We start from the raw sequence: 19,974 nt of genomic DNA, 5'->3' as shown, positions 1-19,974 counted from the left end.
CTTTTCAGAATATGAATAAATATTTGCCTCCTTCATGCTAACCTGGGTATTTTGGAAACTGTCGCTTGAGTTTTGTTCATTGTTGTCACCAGCGCCTAGACTAGTACCCAGTACAGAGTGGACTGTCCATAAATATGTATTGAATAAATAATTCATAACACATCTGGAACACAGTTCTCATTGCACTATTTTAACTCTGTATTTTTACCATTTTATAGCTTTGTTTTTGTAGGAAACCCATATTAAGTTCACTAACCCATTTTAGTTCACTAACCCATTTTAGAAGGATACAGAAACCAGGTGTGCTGTAGTCCATAGGGTCACAAAGAACTGGACATGACTTTATTGGAAGGACTGATGCTGAGGCTGAAACTCCAATACTTTGGCCACCTCATTCGAAGAGTTGACTCATTGGAAAAGACCTTGATGCTGGGAGGGATTGGGGGCAAGAGGAGAAGGGGACGACAGAGGATGAGATGGCTGGATGGCATCACCTGAGTTTGGGTGAATTCTGGGAGTTGGTGATGGACAGGGAGGCCTGGTGTGCTGCGATTCATGGGGTGGCAAAGAGTCAGACACGACTGAGCGACTGAACTGAACTAACTAAACTAGCAACTGAACAACAGTTTAAGTTCTACTGAGGCATACCAATTGGTGATGCTTCTTCATATTGGTTTTACAGAGAAGGAGCAGGTAACCGTTGATTAACAGCAACTTGATGACTCACCTTATCTATTTATAAAAAAGGCATTTATCTATATAATATCCCTCCCTGAATGTTCTGAACGTTGAAACACTGGTAGTTATACCCAAGAAAGTCAGATGCTGTTAAATAAGCAATTCCATAAACAAACCATTATTGACAAATGTAAAATTAGATTTTCCACTTTACAAGCAAACCAAGGCACCATGGTAAGAGGTACATACAAAGTGTCTTACTTTTCAGTAAAGAAAATACATAGATCTATTTCATGCATGCGTTCACGCTCAGTTGCTCAGTTACTCTTTGCAACCGTATGGACTGTAGCCCACCAGGCTCCTCTGTCCATGGGATTCTCCAGGCAAGAATACTGGAGTGGGTTGCCATGCCCTCCTCTAGGGGATCTTCCTGACCCAGGAATCAAACCTACATTGCAGGCTAATTCTTTACCGCTAAGCCACAGGGGAAATTCTCTAAATATAATTCTGCCAGAGAAGGAGAAAATAAAGATCATTAAGCATCTGTGGAACTTGGGTTTTTAACTAAACCCTTCATGTTGGCCAGTCCTGTGACTTGTAATCCTATTCTTCCTGGACTCTCTGGAAGAGTCTTGTACCTCTACATTTGATTCTTGTCATTAGTAGTTTAGAACTTTAGGGAAGGTTTAGAGTTCAGTGCAAAGGCAGCTTGTATCACTGTGATGGATGATGCTTAATTGGCAGAAGATATGAAATATTTTTGTAAGTAAAATTATGAACATTGGTTGCTTTGGGGAGGGAAACTGGGGGCCAAAGGTAAGAGAGAGACTTTTTATTGTATATCCTTCTGTAACATTTGAATTGAGCACCATGTGAATGTACTACCTGGTCAAAAATAAATAAAAATTTTAAATAAGGAAAATAAAGTCAGTGCTTAGCTAAGTAAAAGTTTATACTATATAGTATATATATACTTAGTTGATACTGTGGCTGCTGCTGCTAAGTTGCTTCAGTTGTGTCCAACTCTATGCGACCCCATAGACAGCAGCCCACCAGGCTCCCCGTCCCTGGGATTCTCCAGGCAAGAACACTGGAGTGGGTTGCCATTTCCTTCTCCAATGCATGAAAGTGAAAAGTGAAAGTGAAGTCACTCAGTCGTGTCTGACTCTTAGCGACCCCATGGACTGTAGCCCACCAGGCTCCTCCATCCATGGGATTTTCCAGGCAAGAGTACTGCAGTGGGGTGCCATTGCCTTCCCTGTAGTTTATACTGCTGCTGCTAAGTCACTTGAAAGACATTTAAGAAATAACATGGAATTTAATCTGCTTAAATGTATTATACTACTATTTTCTGAATATTAGAGGGAGAAAAGCAGAAGAAATTGTTTTTATTTCCTTTTCTGATGATTAGGTATCTTTCAAAAACATAAAAACAATACCTCTAAAATAAGAAACAAGAAAAGGATGCCCACTCTTGCCACTCTTATGCAACGTATTGGAAGCTCTAGTCAGAGCAATTAAGCAAAAAAAAAAAAGAGAGAGAGAGAGAGAGAGAGAGAGATGAAAGGCATTCAAATTGGAAAGGAAGATGTAAAGCTGTCACAATTTATGGATGACTTGATTTTGTATAGAGAAAAGCCTGAAGACTCTACAAAAAAAGCTATTAGAAATAATAAACAAAGTTACAGAGTACAAAATCAACTTTCAAAAATCAACTCTACAAAAAAAGCTATTAGAAATAATAAACAAAGTTACAGAGTACAAAATCAACTTTCAAAGATCTAGGGACTTCCTTGATGGTCCAGTGGTTGAGAATCCACTTTGCAATTCAGGGGATGCAAGTTCGATCCCTAGTTGGGGAACTAAGATCCCACATGCCCTGAGGCACCTAAGCTCACGTGCCACAATAAGAGAACCCAAACGCCACAGTGAAGATCCGCTGTGCCACAACTAAAGACCCAATGCATCCAAATAAGTCAGTTCAGTTCAGCCGCTCAGTCGTGTCTGACTCTTTGCAACCACATGGACTGCAGCATGCCAGGCCTCCCTATTCATCACCAATTCCCGGAGTTTACTCAAACTCATGTCCATTGAGTCAGTGATGCAATCCAACCATCTCATCCTCTGTCATCCCCTTCCCCTCCTGCCCCCAATCTTTCCCAGCATCAGAGTCTTTTCAAATGAGTCAGCTCTTCACATCAGGTGGCCAAAGTATTGGAGTTTCAGCTTCAACATCAGTCCTTCCAATGAACACCCAGGACTGATCTCCTTTAGAATGGACTGGTTGGATGTCCTTGCAGTCCAAGGGACTCTCAAGAGTCTTCTCCAACACCACAGTTCACAAGCATCAATTGTTCGGCATTCAGCTTTCTTCACAGTCCAACTCTCACATCCATACCTGACCACTGGAAAAACCATAGCCTTAACTAGACAGACCTTTGTTGGCAAAGTAATGTCTCTGTGTAATGCCAAATAAGTAAGTAAATATTAAAATGCTACTCTCTCAATTCATCCCACCCTCTCCTTGCCCTTTAAGAGGGAGGAGATATATATATACTTATGGCTGATTCATGTTGTATGGCAGAAACCAGCAGAACAATTACCATCCAAAGGGAAAAAAAAAGAACAAATAAAAGACAAAAAATCTGTTAGCATTTCTAAATGCTAACAATGAATTAGCAGAAAGAGAAATTAAGAAAGCAATCCCATTTATAATCACAATGAAAAGGGTAAAATACCTAGGAACAAATTTAACCAAGGAGGTGAAAGACTTGTACACTGAAAGCTCTAAAACTGTTGAATGAAACTGAAGACAACACAAAGAAATAGAAAGATAATCCATTAATTCTAAGAATCAGTATGATCAGACACCTGAAACTAACACAACATTGTAAATCAACTGTACGCCAATAAAGTTTTTTTTAAAGTTGACTGGTTGTGACAGAGAGTATATGGCCTACAAATCCTAAAATATTTACTATCTAACCTTCTGCAAAGAAAAAAAAAACAAAACTTTGCCAATTCTTATGTTAGATAATTATATCTCAGCAATGTTGAAAATCCTGGCTTGAGTATTACCATAGTTTTGTAAGAGAATGTTGTTCTTGCTTCATAATACACACTTAAGTATTTAGAAAAAAAGTCAACATTATTAAAATGTTCATAATAACTAAAACAGTCTACAGAGTCAATGCAATCTCCATCGAGGTCCCAAGGACATTTCTCATAGAACTGGAACAACAACAACAAAAAAATCCTAAAACTTATATGGAACTACAGAAGATACTGAATAGCCAAAGCAGTTTGGAGACAAAAAGAACAAAAAAGTTGAAGATATCACACATTCTGGTTTCAAACTATACTACAAAGCTATATTAATAAAAATGGCATGGTATTGACAAAAATAGATTCATGGAATAGAATCGAGAGCTCCAAAATAAACCCACACATATATGGACAATTAATTTACACGAAAGGAGTAAAGAATATAAAATGGAGAAAGGATGGTCTCTTCAATAAATGTTGAGAAAACTGGAAAACCACATGCAAAAAAAGAAGAAAGAAAAAAGAAAGAAACTAGATCAATATCTCCTACCATGCACAAAAGTCAACTCAAAATAGATTAAAGACTTAAATGTAGGACCTGAAACCATAAAATGGAATAGAAGAGAACATAGGCAGTATGCTCTTTGACATTAGTCTTAGTAATATCTTTCTAGGTATGTCTCCTCAGGCAAGAGAAACAAAAAGAAAACAGTACTACATCAAACTATCGAACTAAAAAGCCTCTGCACAGCAAAACAGTAATTCAAAAACATATAGGTACCCCTGCCCGTGTTCATTGCAGCATCATTTACCATAGCCAAGATATGGAAACAAGCCTAACTGCCCATCAACAAAAGAATGGATAAAGAAGATGTGGTGTTGTGTGTGTGTATATATGTGTGTATATATATATATATATGTATGTGTATATATATATGTATGTATATATATTTATGTGTGTGTGTGTGTGTGTGTGTACAATGGAACTACTTGGCCATAAAATTATTAAATCTTGCCATTTACAACAACATGATGGACCCAGAGGATTTTATGCTAAGTAAAATCAGACAGATGGAGAAAGACAAATATCATATGATATTTGTCCATGTGGAATACAAAAAGCAAACTAGCGACACCAAAAAAATGAACAAATCAAACCAAAGACATAGATACAGTGAACAGAGTAGTGGTTAGCAGACAGGAAGAAGTGGAGGTAAAGGGGTGTGACATGGGTAAAGGGGATCAGTGGTACAGAGATGAATGGAAACTAAATTTCTAGTGACAAGCATGTTATAGAGTTTACAAAAGTAGAAATATAATATTGTATGCATTAAAATTATATAATATTATAAACAAATGTTGTGGCAATGAAAAATAAACTTTAAAGATATATGAACAAATGCTTATAAGATATTACAAACACATATAAAAATATGGTCTTTTTATTTACCTAAATGGGGATCAAACAATGTTTATTTTTCTGTGACTTATCTTTACTACATAATAGTAGATATTTTAGAATATTCCTTTTAAAAATAGACTTCCCAGTTAGTCTATCAGTAAAATACATGAAACCAAAGAGTTAGCTTTAGCTACCATTAACATTTTCTAAATGCTAAATATGAGAAAATTAGTGCCCTGTTTAGCCAAGAATATGTACCTTACTATGTTCCTTGAGGTTGGTGTTTTCATATGGAGTAGAGAACTAGTACTGAATACTATTTCTATCTTAGAGAGCAACTCTTATATTGCTTGTCTCTTTGAGAAATTGTTAAAAGTTAAGGATCCTTTGCCCTAAAAGTCTCCAGGTACATAGTTTTGCATATTTTGCCATTTTAGGATTTTGTTCTTAAAGCCCAGCCATGGATCCCAAATTAAGCACCACTGATTATGGACAGTATAAATGGAAAATGCTGTCTCCGTTTGTACGTACAGCTAATTCATGAATGGCTGTGCTGATGAATTTGAGTGTAGAAACTGCCCCTTCATTTTTATTGTTACGGAGAATTTCTTCCCTTTCCTCATTCCCATAATCCATTGTAAGCCCAAAGAAGTGACTTAACCTTCTTTCTCTCACATCAGTATTCTAGATCTGCTCCTCGGTCTTGCTTCCATATTGGTTTAGGGGTTGCTCTGTGATGACTATTTTGGGGCAGGCAACTTATGGGGAAAGAGGAGGGAAAGGAAAAAAGGGGTCAATGAGGGAACTCTATCCAGTCTCCATGCCTTGTTTGCCTTACTGCATGGATTTTTGCCTAAGACTAGTTTTACAAGTGGAAGAGAGGGCAAAGCAAGAAGAGAAAACCTCTTCCTAAGTTATGAAATCACTTTGGTTGTATTATCCATAAGAAAGGGAAATCACTCAGTCATGTCCAACTCTTTGCGACCCCATGGACTGTAGCCCACCAGGCTCCTCTGTCCATGGGATTTTCCAGGCAGGAGTACTGGAGTGGGTTGTCATTTCCTTCTCCAGGGGATCAAGGGATCTTCTCCACCCAGGAATCGAACCCAGGTCTCCTGCATCGTAGGCAGACGCTTTACCATCTGAGCCACGAGGGAAGTCCGTAAGTTTATTCAAAATGAGGTAGACATCTTGGACAAATGTTACTCTGTTCATCCATCATACCTTAACAAAGCATTTGAGAGTTGAACAAAAAGATATTCCAACATCAACAAGACTCCAGCTGTCCTTTAGAGCTGCTCCAGCATACGTCAGCTCCAGATACCTCCTGCCTTGTTCATCTTCAGAGAGAGGAATGTGGAAATAATCCTTTAAAATCAATAGCATATTATGAAAACAGCACATCTCTACATTACTAGACCAGCCATGTAATCTCTTTTCTTTTACATTTTCCACTGAGTATTATAAAATTGTTTAGGAGAGAAGGAAGAAGTCTTAGACAGGGGTTCTTAACTTAGAGTCTTTAGATATTCCCAAAAGTTTATGGATAGAATTTAGATGGGAAAAACTGTATTTGGGTTTTATTAACTCCAAATAAAATTGGAATTTTCCTTATGTATATAGACAACAAACTAAAGTAGCCATAATTGCCTGTTCCTGTGACTTTGTCACCAATAGAAATCACAGATAGCTTCATATCCCATTATAGTTGCTGCAGATATCTCAAAATACTTATACTGATCTCCTTTGAAAGTATAATAGTTATGAGACACACTTCAAACACTTGCTGTGTTAATAAGGAAACCCACATGTCACCAATTTGTTTTCTAATTTTTGAAAATTGTATTTCAATATAACCGGTTTCCTTTTTGTGGATATGCATTTTATTTTATGCATTTAAAAAGGAGTCCATAGGCTTCACCAGACTGCCTAAGGGATCCATGACACATAAAGGTTAAGAGCCTCTATGTTAGAAGATCTAGATTTTAGAGCTCATAGTAATTACTAAATATCATATAACTATGATTCAATAAATGCTCCTCAGCAAGTGGGAATAAATCATCTCCAGTTAAATACCATTTGATGGTCAGTTCCTAAATATTTGTCTTAATTTCCCACTTTAGAGTGAGTATTTATAAGAAACTTTTAAGAAAAGTACTGCACCCAAATTATTTCTTATTCTGGCTCCGTGATCCTAGGTTAAATGGTCAACCTCTCTGAACTGCAGTTATTCCTGGATGCAAAGTGAGACTGTAGCCCCAAAGTCCCCTCTGCATCCCAAGTCCTTTGGTTCTTTATAGTTGCTTGCTCTACACACAAGCCATTGTCTGATAACTGGCATGTTCTACTTACCTAGCCTAGAGGTAGTGTTTTGTTTTTCTCCTTTTATGAAGAATTGCAGTACTACTATCTGGCCAATGCACAAACTTATGAATCTTATAAAGAGAAGTTAAACTTTTCCCCCCCCTGAGAATTTTCCTGTCTAGCATATTTACAGTTAACATTATCTAACAAATGATTATGTAAGCAAACAATGATATTTTCAAGTAGTTTTACTTCCCTGTTTGCTGAAAATGTACCCAATAATATCTTTACCCCACATACAGTTTAAACTTCACTGCGTAGTTAAAATTAATACACATCTTAGTGGCTCAGGGACAAAATACGTACCTTTATCATCAGCTTGACAGCCTCCACAGTTTTGTCTGTTGAAACATCAAACGGTTCAAAAGATCCCTCAAAGGCTATGAAAATTCTCATTTTCTCAAAAGAAGAAGCTTTTCCCCAAAATTCTATTGTATAGCTGGGAGAATCTCAATTCACAATTAAAAATGATGGCCGGGGCCACTGTTACTGTCCAGCCTCAAAGGCGAGCTGAGAGAACGTGGAGAGAGCAGTCGTGCAGTGCCGCAGTCTCGGGTGACACTCGCAGCAGCTCCGGTGGAGGAAATGAATCTCTGCAGATGGCATTAGTCAACAGCCACCTGTTCCTCTATTAGGGAAACCAGCATGCTTGACAATGGTTGAGGCAAGTGTGAACAGGTGTCAAGCATGTAACACAAAAATGCCACATGTGAATTATAATTTGTGATGTGACCACCATCCACTGACCCTTGAATCCACAGTCGCCCAAGTACAACTGACCAAATGACCTTTTGAAAGAGGTATTTGATTGGGATGCCTTGACACAGAGTAAAGCAAAACAGAGTTGATTTTCTTGAATGTGACCATCCTGGAAGTTCTCTGTAAATAACTCTGAGCTGAAGCATTCTGGTTTCCATAACAACTTTGTGTACTTGCTCCCCGGCGGTATTTCTAATCCTGCCACGGGGTACAGAACAATACCCACTTGCACCAGGGAGATGAATGTGTAGGCAAATGACTCTGTGGTTTCCCCTTCTCTGCATAATAGGATCTGCCCAATAACAACACAACACAGTTGGTATTTCTTTTAGTCCTTGCCCTTATGTTATTTAGAACAATTTACCATTGTTATCTCCTTCAACTTCCCTTAGTGTTGGTGGAAAATATTTCAAACCCCTCTCAAAAAAATGAGCAAACATATTAAGCACTATTACTCAAGTTTATAGAGTAAGCATTTTACTGGAGCTTAATTCTGACTCTCCTTTGAAATCCACAGTATTATACACCTTGTTTAATGTTATTATGTCTGATCATTTTTTCATATACATAAATCCTGTTTTCTTCCTGAAATTCCTCCCAATCTGGGACAGAATCCCTATCTTACATTTCTTTTTATTCTTAACGGCACTTAGCATAATGTCAGTCACATGATAGGTGCTCAGTAAATTTAACTCTTGATTAATTCTATTCTGATTCCCAGTCTGAGTTCCAATTATAAGAAACTTGAGAAAATGGAAAACATAAAATGGTAAAGGATTTCATCCCCAAACTGATTATTTTGCCTCATATGTTTCAAGTGTTGCAATGTGATGATACCTTCTTATGCTTTCAACATTTTGATTGAAAGAATAAGACAGGAAGTAGTTTTAACACTGTTTTGGTGTCTTGCTTACCCTCCCTCACCCCCTCCAGCTGCAGTTACTGTTGACTGCTAAAGGCTTATAGCTACACCATGTTTTCCAAAGAATTGCCCACAGTTGATGGGAGCTGTCTTGCCAGGAAAGCTAAGCACTCCCTTCAATAATTGACCTCAGAAGTCATTTTGTAGCCCACTGTCTTACATCAAGGGGTGAAAATTCTGCAAAGAATCCCTGCGGAACCGGCCATAGCTGGACTTTAACTGAGATTACATTTTTCCTTTGCTCTTTGTTTTTTCCCAATCCTGCATAATTCTCTTCCTTTCTAAGGTTTTCTTTTCTTTTTATTTATTTATTTATCTTTGGCTTCTCTGAGTCTTTGTTGCTTTGCATGGAGTTTTCTCTAATTGCACTTCCCTGGTGGTCTAGACAGTAAAGAATCTGCCTACAATGCAGGAGACCCAGGTTCACTCCCTGAGTTGGGAAGATCCCCCAGAGAAGGGAATGGCAACCCACTTCAGTATTCTTGCCTGGAGAATTCCATGGATATATAGGCCTGGAGGGCTATAGTCTGTGGGGTCACAAATCGTCAGAGCAGACTAAGTGACTAACACTTTCACTTTTCTCTAGTTGCTGCAAGTGGAGGCTACTCTTTGTTGTGGTGCCCATTGCATTGCGCAGGCTTCTCGTTGTGAAGCTCAAGTTCTAGGCCCACAGGCTTCAGTATTTGGAGCACATAGGCTCAGTAGTTGTGGCTCACCAGCTTCGTTGCTTCACGGCATGAGGAATCTTCTTGGATCAGGGATTGAACCCATGTCCCCTGCATTGGCAGGCGGATTATTATACACTGCGCCACCAGAGACGTCCCAGGTTTTCTTGAAGAGTGCTCCCTCAGTAACTGGCACACATCCCAACCCCTGTCTCAGGCTCTGCTTCCAGAGACCAACTTAGGGCAGAGAATCTTAAAGGTCCTGTGTGCCTGCTAAGTCACTTCAGTCGTGTCCAACTCTTTGCCACCCTGTGGACTGTAGCCCACCAGGCTTCTCTGTCCACGGGATTCTCCAAGCAAGAACACTGGAGTGGGTTGTCATGCCTTTCCCCAGGGGATCTTCCCATCCCAGGAATCGAACCTGCTTCTCCAGCACCTCCTGCATTGCAGGTGGATTCTTTACAGCTGAGCCACCAGGGAAACAGAAAGAAGCTCATATGCGTTAAGAAATCACAACCAAGTACTTTATAATTTCCTGAGCTGCTTACTTTCTTACCCATCTATAGTTTTGTCTTCTAGTTTTGTGGACTTGGCCTTTGGAAGTAAATGCTTAGCTCTGGTAGGCATGATTGGCCTCTGGTCTAGTTGGTTGCCAGGCCCTGACTTGTGTGGAGCTGCCAGCTACTGGTTGGTGGGCTGGGTCCTGAGGTGCTGGCTGAAGAGCCCCAGGAGGCCCCAGGGCCAGTGCTGACCCACTGGTGAGTGAAAACTGGTTCTGAAGTAAGTGATTGTGGGGCAGATCTAGTGTTAGCCTGCTGGTGGGTGGGCTCATTTCCTGACATGGCTGGCTGCATCTTCTGGGGTGTTCTAAAGCAGGTGCTGGCCTACAGATGATTGGGCTAGATTCCAGGGCAGCTAGTTGAGGGATCCAAAGTGTCTTGGAACTGGTGCTGTCCTGCTGGTGGGCAGAGCTGGGGCCCAGGGGTTTCTGGGGCTCATGCCCACTGGTGTGTGAGGCTGGTCCTTTGGTGGTGGAATAGAGTCCTGTGGTTGCTGGCTGCAGGGAACCTGGGCTTAGTGTCGTTACACTTGTGTGTGGGTTTGAGTCCTGAGCCCTCTGATGGACCAGGCTGTGTCCTAGGGAGACTGTGGACTCAAGAGTTCCTTTAGGCAGCCTCCCTGCTGGTGGGTGGAGCTGTGTTCCTGCTCAGCCAGTTGCCTGGCCTGAGGCATTCTAGTATGTACGGTGTTTACTGTACCAGTGGCTGTGGCTGGGTCCCAGTTTGGGTAAGCTAGAGAAAGGATTCCAAATTGGCACTTGCCAGCACCAGGGCCCTCCTGGTAGAATGGAACTCCCAAAGTGGCTATCAGCAGTGTGAGCTTCAGCTGCTCCTGACTCTGGGAGACTCTCCAAGATCAGCAAGTGGGTCTGACCCAGGCTCCTTTCAGATTACCACTTCTGCTCTGGGTCCTGGAGTGTTGAGATTTTGTTGTACCTGCTTTAAGAATGGAGTCTCTGTTTCCTACCATCCTCTAGCTCTCCTGAAAAATAAGCCCTCTGGCCTTCAAAGCCAGATGTTCTGGGGGCTCATCTTCTCAGTGTGGGAACCCTGGGTTGAAGCCTGATGTGGGACTGGAAACCCTTGCTCCCCAGGGAGAACCTCTACAATTGTCATGATCTCTCATTTGTCGGTCACCTGCCCAGGGGTTTTGAATTTTGACTATAGTGCCTCTCTACCCATCTCCTTGTGGTTCCTTATTTATATCTTTAGGTGTAGACGATCTTTTCTGCTAGATTACAGTCTTTCTCATCTGTAGTTGCTCTGTAAATTGTTTTAATTTTGATGTGCTCCTGAGAGGAGCTGATGTCCTCCTACTCTACCATCTTGACCATTTAGCCAAAATGTTCTGACAAGAGAAATAAAATTGAAAAGGGCAAGTAAAATTACCCCATCATAGAAGACATAATTATAAACCAATAAATCATGGCAATCAAAAATTTTAAAAATATTTATTTATTTATTTGGCTCTGTCGGATCTTAATTGCAGCAAACGGTATTGATCTTTTGTTGAGGTACACAGACTCTCTAGTTGGGGTGCGTGGGCTTAGTTGCTCCGTAGCATGTAGGATCTGAGTTCCCTGACCAGGGATTAAACCAGTGTTCCTTGCATTGTAAGGTGGATTCTTAACCACCTTCCCTGGACCACCCGGGAAGTACTGAACTTTTAAGACTACTACAAATAATAAAGTAATTCAACTAGGTGGCTGTATTTATATTAATACACAGAAATTAATAGTTTTCTAGAAACAAATGACTGATATAGAATATAATGGAAGAAAATACTCCATTTATAAGAAGAAAAAAAGATAATATGTTAGGAGTAAACAACAGGAAACATGTAAGAAGTGTATAAAATTTAAAACTTAACCAATACATATAAAAGACTTGAAGAAGTGGACTTGCGTACCATGACTTCAGAAGAAAGGTTCAAAACCATTAAGTCATCAATTTTTCTAAAGTGAAAAGTCAAGTGAAGTTGTTAGTTGCTCAGATGTGTCCAACCCTTTTACCATGGACTGTAGTTCAACCTATGGACTGTAGCCCACCAGGCTTTTCTGTCCAGGGGACTTCCCAGGCAAGAATACTGGAATGGGTTGCCATTCCCTTATTCAGGGGATCTTCCCAACCCAGGGATTGAACTTGGGTCTCCTGCATTGTAGGCAGATACTTTACCATCTGAGCCATCAGGGAAGCATTCTAAAGTTAATATAAAAGTAACTTCCTGAGCTAGTATATAAATTTAAAACATAAATTAAAAAAATCCTAACATGGGCTTTCCCCAGCTTTATTGAATGTAAAGAAGTAATGGTATATGTATATACCATTTTGAGATGATTTTGAGATGATTACCACAATAAAGTTAGTTAACACATCCATCATCTCACACACTACTTCTTTTAATAGTGAGAACATTTAAGATCTACTTGTAGCAACTTTCAAATATCTAATACAGGACTTCCCTAGTGGTCTAGTGGTCAAGAATCTATCTGCCTGCCAATATAGGGGACACGGGTTCAATCCCTGGTCTGGGAAGATTCCACATCCAGTGGGCCATCTAAGCCTATGTGCCACAAGTACTTGAGCCTGTGCATTCTAGAGCCTGAGCCCTGCTACAAGAGAAGTCACCGAAATGAGAAGCCTGTGCATCACAACTAGAGAGTAGCTCCCTCCCACCGCAACACCGCAACTAGAGAAGGCCCTTGCACAGCAATGAGAATCCAGCACAGCCCCCCAAAATAGACATAGTAATATATATGTGTGTGTGTGTATATATATATATATATATATATATATATTTAATGTCACATGGTAAATAGTATTGTAAAGGAATGCTGAGTAATCAATGGTCCTCTACAGTAAAATTTACCTTAGTAGTATAGGCTTTGGGTTGAAAATTCTCAATGCTGATGTGTTGAGAAAAACTGATAGCATCTGTTTTTAATATACAATTATGCTTTTATAGTTGTAACTTTTAAAATATGTTACTGAATTCCATTCTTTTCATTATGCATTAATATGCATTAATAATACATTATGCATTAATACTTTTCATTCATGCATTAAGAAAGCATAAATGTGCATTTGAACTACCTGATAATCCTCTTAATATATGGATTCTCATTGAATGGTTCTCAAGTGGGCCTGAGATTTTCAATTCTAACAGATTCATGGACCAAACTTTAAATGGCAAGGAACTAAAAGCTATATGGAGAATTTTTAAAAAGTAATTATAAAGAAAAACATATTTTGATTCAGCTGCCTTCCAATTAAATACAAAGAAAATCACAAGAAAATTATTATTTAAAATTTCACTAGAAATAGTTTTACAAAACAGATTTCAATCTTGCATTCCTTAGTTTTCTTGAATATGGTAAAAGACATAAGCAAAATCCATTGTTATATGACTGATATCAATAAGCATTTTTCATTTGTAGTTTAATAAAAGTAAAATGAGCTACCTTAAGTTTAAAATTCATGAGTTTTTGAAATCATATTTATTAAAAAATAAATATAAAAGATGCAAGCTTGTTTTGACCACAAAGCTTGTTTCATATTTCTTAACCCCTGAAAAGTTTAAGAATCAGTAGTCTTTGTTACAACTAAGAATAGATGTGATGATTTACTGTACTGCTACCACTTTTGAGTAGCTCTTGATAACTGAAAAAGGCTTTCACAGAAAGCATTTGTCTGTAATGACAGGTTGCACTTTATGTTTCAAATAGGCCAGTTTTTTGAGAATAAAAACAAGTTTGAAAAAAGGAAGTAGAATTCTTAATTCTCAATATTCTTCCTGTCCTTATATTATTCCTGATTCTTTTAAGGTACTGTTTTAGTTTTTTTAAGAAAGTAATTTATGATTATTTTTATTTTAACTGGAAAAACAATCATGTGCATTTGGGCAATCCTAAAACCCTTAGATATATGTAGCTAAATATAATACATCTTCATAAGCACAGAACTTGCAAGGAAGTAAGGAATATCCTCTTGGGTCAGACAAAGAGGAAACTAAAAACCAGATCTTACTGTTTCCCAAATTTGCTATTTAGCAAAGAAAAACAAGAAAATAATCAAAGATGAAAGAAAATGGACTTAACTCTAAAAGAAATGGATGATTTAGAAGTTTGGTCTGGTGATCAGCGGTACCAGTATCACCTGGGCACTTGCTGGACCTATAGACTCTCAGGCTCCTTTGCAGAACAGTGATGGAACCAGAATCTGCATTTGGATAAATGCTCAGGTGTTCCTATGATAATAGTTTAAGGATCACTGGTCTACAAGATGTCATAATTGAGGGGTACTAGGAGCCTGGTGGGCTGCAGTCCATGGGGTCGCTGAGGGTCGGACACGACTGAGCAACTTCACTTTCACTTTTCACTTTCATGCATTGGAGAAGGAAATGGCAACCCACTCCAGTGTTCTTGCCTGGATAATGCCAGGGACAGGGGGACCTGGTGGGCTGCCATCTATGGGGTCGCACAGAGTTGGACACGACTGAAGCGACTTAGCATCAGAAGCAGCAGCAGAAAGATTTCCCTTGACCATCAAGTTTTTCAATCATTCTTTTCATTATCTAAAATTTCGTTTTCATTTAAGATGTGGTTTTGAAAGCTGCTTTATAAAACATGCAACTCCAACAAGGCTAGTACTACTGTATTCATTTTCTAACAAGTTTTCTAAATGATAGTTAACTGGAAGTGGAGCTTTGAAGATCTAAGGTAAATTTTAGGTATTCAGAGAGAAGCATATGCTCAGATAAGGGGTGCTATTAGGCAGGACAGCTAGGCATAGACAGAGAATGTGGTGGAATCTATGAATAAGAAGTTGCATTGATGGCCCAGATTATACAGGAGAGAGTCATTTGGTTCCAACTTGAGCCCTCTCTCTCCTGTTATACTGGCTACTCATTGTTTGTCATTTCAGTTCAAAGTTCAGGCTCTGAACCTTTTGGATGGACTTGCATTCAAGTTCCAGTTTCAGAGCCCAAGAGGTCTATTTAATTTCTCACAGCTGTGTGTGTTTGGATGAGTTATTTAATTTCTTGGAACCTTACAGTTTCCTGATCTGTGAAAAGAAATACAATAGTAGGACCTAAGGTTGTTATGAGATTTATAACATAGCATATAAAAGAGCTTAAAATAGTGTTGTTGCCACTACTGTTATTGTTATTATTATTAGTGAAGGGAGCAGGGGGAACAAGGAAAAGTCTGGGAATATTTTAAGAGCACTGATCTCCTGGGGATAGAGAGTTTGATATGGGAAATAACAATGTTGAAAGGAAAGACTGGAAAGGTTTAAGAGTAAAGTGTGCCTAATTAAAAGTTTTACTTGGCACCAAATGTGAAGAGATCAATGTAAAGTCCTTATACATCTCTCCAAAAAAGACAAGCAGATGGCCAATAAACACAGGAAAAGATGCTCAACATCACTAATTATTAGAGAAGTGGAAATCAAAACTATTAATACAATGAGGTATCACTTCACACCAGTCAGAAGGGTCATCATCAAAAAATCTACAAACAATAAATGCTGGAGAGGATGTGGAGAAGAGGGAACCCTCCTACGCTATCGGTGAGAATGTAAACTGATACAGCCATTATGGAAAACACTATGGAGATTCCTTAAAAAAGTAGGAATAAATTTACCATATGACCCAGCAACCCCATTACTGGGCATATACCCTGAGAAAACCATAATTCTAAAAGACACATGTACCCTAATGTTCATTGCAGCAAACTATTTACAATAGCCAGGACATGGAAGCAACCTAGATTTCCATCCACAAATGAATGGATAAATAAGATGTGGTACATATATACAATGGAATATTACTCAGCCATTAAAAAAACAAATTTGAGTCAGTATTAATGAGGTGGATGAACCTAGGGCCCATTATACAGAATGGAGTCAGAAAGAGAAAAACAAATATCGTATATTAATATATATATATATATATGGAAACTAGAAAAATGGTATTGATGAACCTATTTGCAGGGAAGGAATGGAGATGAAGATCTAGAGAATGCACTTGAGGGCACAGTGGAGGATGGAGAGAGTGGGATGAATGGAGAAAATAGCATCAACATATGTACACTATCATATGAAAAATGGATAGCTGGTGAGAAGTTGCTGTATAACACAGCCTAGTCTGGTGCTCTGTTATGACCTGGAGGGGTGGGAGGTTCAAGTGGGAGGGGATATGTGTGTAGTTGTGGCTGATTTGCTGTGTTGTATGACAGAAGCCAACACAACATTGTAAAAATTAAAAAACAACAACAAAAAGTAAAGTCATTATGAAGTAGCAGAGAGGTAAGCCAGAGAAGACTGTAAGTAAAAATTGGAGAAAGCTAAGGACTTCGCTCGGAGAAGGCGATGGCACCCCACTCCAGTACTCTTGCCTGGAAAATCTCATGGATGGAGGAGCCTGGTAGGCTGCAGTCCATGGGGTCGCAAAGAGTCGGACACGACTGAGCGACTTCACTTTCCCTTTTCACTTTCATGCATTGGAGAAGGAAATGGCAACCCACTCCAGTGTTCTTGCCTGGAGAATCCCAGGGACAGGGGGACCTGGTGGGCTGCCGTCTATGGGGTTGCACAGAGTCGGACACGACTGACGGGACTTAGCAGCAGCAGCAGCAGCAGCAAGGACTTTGCTGGTGGTCCACTGATTAAGTCTGCAAGCTTCCACTGCTGTGGGTACAGGTTTGATCCCTGATCAGGGAAATGGCAACCCATTCCAATATTCTTGCCTGGAAAATCCCATGGACACAGGAGCCTGGCAGGCTACGGTCCATGGGGTCGCAAAGAGTTGGACACGACTGAGCGACTTCACTTCACTTCAGGGAATTAAGATCCCACACACTGCGTGCCTACATGCTCATTTGCTTCAGTCATGTCCAACTCTGCGACTACATGGACTGGAGCCTGCCAGGCTCTTCTGTCCATGAGATTCTCCAGGCAAGAATACTGGAGCGGGTTGTCATGCCCTCCTCCAGGGGATCTTCCAGTCCTAGGGATTGTACCCACTTCTCCTGCATGTCCTGCACTGCAGGCAGATTCTTTACCCATTGAGCTTCCTGGAAGCCCCATATGCTGTGTATCAGGGCCAGAAAAAAGAAGAATGGCTAAAAAAAGGCAATCAGTTCAAGCAATTCTCATGTACTATCTGTCTTTTTTTCCCATTTACTGGTTATTATTACTATCTAACATGGTGGTGGTTTAGTTGCTAAGTTGTGTCCAACTTTTGCAACCCCATGGACTGTATCCTGCCAGGCTCCTCTGTCCATGGGATTTTTCAGTCAAGAATACTGGAATGGGTTGCCATTTCCTTCTCCAGGGATCTTCCCAACCCAGGGATTGAACCCAGGTCTCCTGAACTGCAGGCAAAATCTTTACCAACTGAGCCATAAGGGAAGACACTATCTAACATACCTAGTGCTTTAATTGGATCATCTGAACACATGCACGTGTAATTCAGTGGTTCCCCCACATCTTTATTTTTAGAAATGAACAAACTAAAGGCTGATGCATTTCATTACATTGCCAAGTTGATTAGATTTAGCCACAATCACGATGGAAGCTGGGAGAATTTCCAGATTATAGAGCTCGTCACCAGATGCTAAGCCTCTATCAAGGAAGTGAAATTGTGTGATTGATGGCTGGAATAAATTCATGCGTGAAACAGGAAATAACAAGCAGTGAACAGAAAAGAAATCTACAATCTGGGAAAACAAGCAGTATTGGAGGAAATAGCAATTATATAACAGCGTATTGTCAACTGAAACAGAACAAACAGTAGGCTAATTAAAGTACTGTTTAAGTACCATTGTGTTAGTTGGAGTGTTTTATATCATGACAGAATTTTAAATTAAATTCTAACTTTAACTGCTGCCCCATTTAGTAAAATCAAGGGTATCATGCCTGTCTCTCCCCTTCTGCTGGCACATGATATTGTTTTGTCTCCTGTTCTGTGTCTAAATTGTGGAGAAAACTTTGACATTTTCATCCAAGCTCCACAGATGAGGACAGTGCTGTCTCAGATCTGTGTTCTCATCTTTTCTGTTGTATTTTCTCTTCTGTAGAGTATCCTTTTCTGCCTGAAGAATGTATTTGAGCTTGCAGTTTGCAAGAGAGTGGCAGGGGAGGGGAGAATTTGTGAAATATGAGGTGTCAGTGGCTGACAATGAAATCTCCAGTATCGACTCTTCTGAGTCTAAGGAAAATAATTAGTGCATGAATTGAGGATTTCATTGAAAGGGTTCCATATGGAAAAAACTGGGGGACATGAGCCAAGGATTCTCAGGATATAACATGTAGATGGAAAATATTAGTTTAGTTGTTTTTTTTAAAGTACTGCAAAGGAGGCTGCCTGTAAATGATTTCATAACACTCCTATGTATTTAATGCTACTTTTACAATGAAGATTCCTAAATTTATATCTGCTGTTATTATCCCCCACTTTACATTCAGATGCCTCCTGGACATCTCCATTTAGATATGTCGGTCTTAATATATACAAAAATGAATGTGTGCTTTTTCCTCTCCGATTTTTTCTCTTTATCACCCAGTTTTCTCTGTGTCATAAATGGTACCACCAGTCACGCAGCTGCTCAAATCAGAAACCTGGCAGTCATCGTTTTCCCTTTTTCTCTCAGCTTCCACACCCATCATCAAATCCTCATTATTTAAACTCCAAAATATATCCTCACTCTGACTTCTTTCCATCTCTACTGCCACAACTTTGGTCCTGCCCATTATTTTCTTCTTGGATTATTGCGGCAACCCCCTGACTGGCCTTCTTGTTTCCACTCATGTCTTTCTTCAGTCTCTTTCCTACATAGTTGCAAGGTGGTTCTCTTGAAATGCAAATTAGATCATGTCATTTCTTGGCTTGAAATTCCTAACTGCCTTAATGATAGAACTGGAACCTTTTGAGAATTCCCTGGCAGTCCAGTGGTTAGGACTTGGCACTTTCATGGCCTTAGACCCGGGTTCAATCCCTGGCTGGGGAGCTAAGGTCCTGCAAGATGCATGGTGTGGTCGACTCTCCCCTCCTACCCCCTCCCCCTGCAAACAAACAAACAAAAGACAACAACTGAAAAACTGGGACCTTTATTATGCTCTGCAGACCTCCACATCAGTGATTTTCAAATGTAAGCATTTTAAAGAATCACTTGAAGTCAAAACACAGATCCCTAGGCCTGACTCCCAGAAAAATCTGATTCTCTGCCTGGGCCTGAGAACTGAGATTTCTAACAAGCTCCCAGATGAGGCTGATTTGGCTAGTCAAGAAGCTCGCCTTGAATGCTACTGCTACTGCTACTAAGTCACCTCAGTCGTGTCTGACTCTGTGTGACCCCATAGACGGCAGCCCACCAGGTCCCCCCGTCCCTGGGATTCTCCAGGCAAGAACACTGGAGTGGGTTGCCATTTCCTTCTCCAGTGCATGAAAGTGAAAAGTGAAAGTGAAGTCGCTCAGTTGTGTCCGACTCTTAGCGGCCCCATGGACTGCAGCCTACCAGGCTCCTCCGTCCATGCGATTTTCCAGGCAAGAGTACTGGAGTGGGGATGCCATTGCCT

General features: G+C 39.9%; 1 protein-coding gene across 1 annotated transcript in view; it reads right to left on the bottom strand.

Annotated features, from left to right (window-relative positions):
* Nucleotides 1-13,091, bottom strand: part of ANKUB1 (ankyrin repeat and ubiquitin domain containing 1) — a 36,533-nt gene extending 23,442 nt beyond the window's left edge. Inside the window, exons 1-2 of the mRNA XM_002685023.7 lie at nucleotides 7,796-13,091; nucleotides 6,350-6,493 (exon numbers count right to left, since the gene is read on the bottom strand). Of these exons, the coding sequence (XP_002685069.2) occupies nucleotides 6,350-6,493; nucleotides 7,796-7,885 (234 nt within the window). The 5' untranslated portion in view covers nucleotides 7,886-13,091. The remainder of the gene's footprint in view (nucleotides 1-6,349; nucleotides 6,494-7,795) is intronic.
* Nucleotides 13,092-19,974: the final 6,883 nt, after the last annotated feature.

The sequence above is a fragment of the Bos taurus genome, chromosome 1 (genome assembly GCF_002263795.3).
Source record: "Bos taurus isolate L1 Dominette 01449 registration number 42190680 breed Hereford chromosome 1, ARS-UCD2.0, whole genome shotgun sequence".
In the NCBI taxonomy this organism is placed as follows: domain Eukaryota; kingdom Metazoa; phylum Chordata; class Mammalia; order Artiodactyla; family Bovidae; genus Bos; species Bos taurus.
The sequence above is the reverse complement of the archived record's forward strand: the minus strand, read 5'-3'. Positions and strand labels throughout refer to the sequence as shown.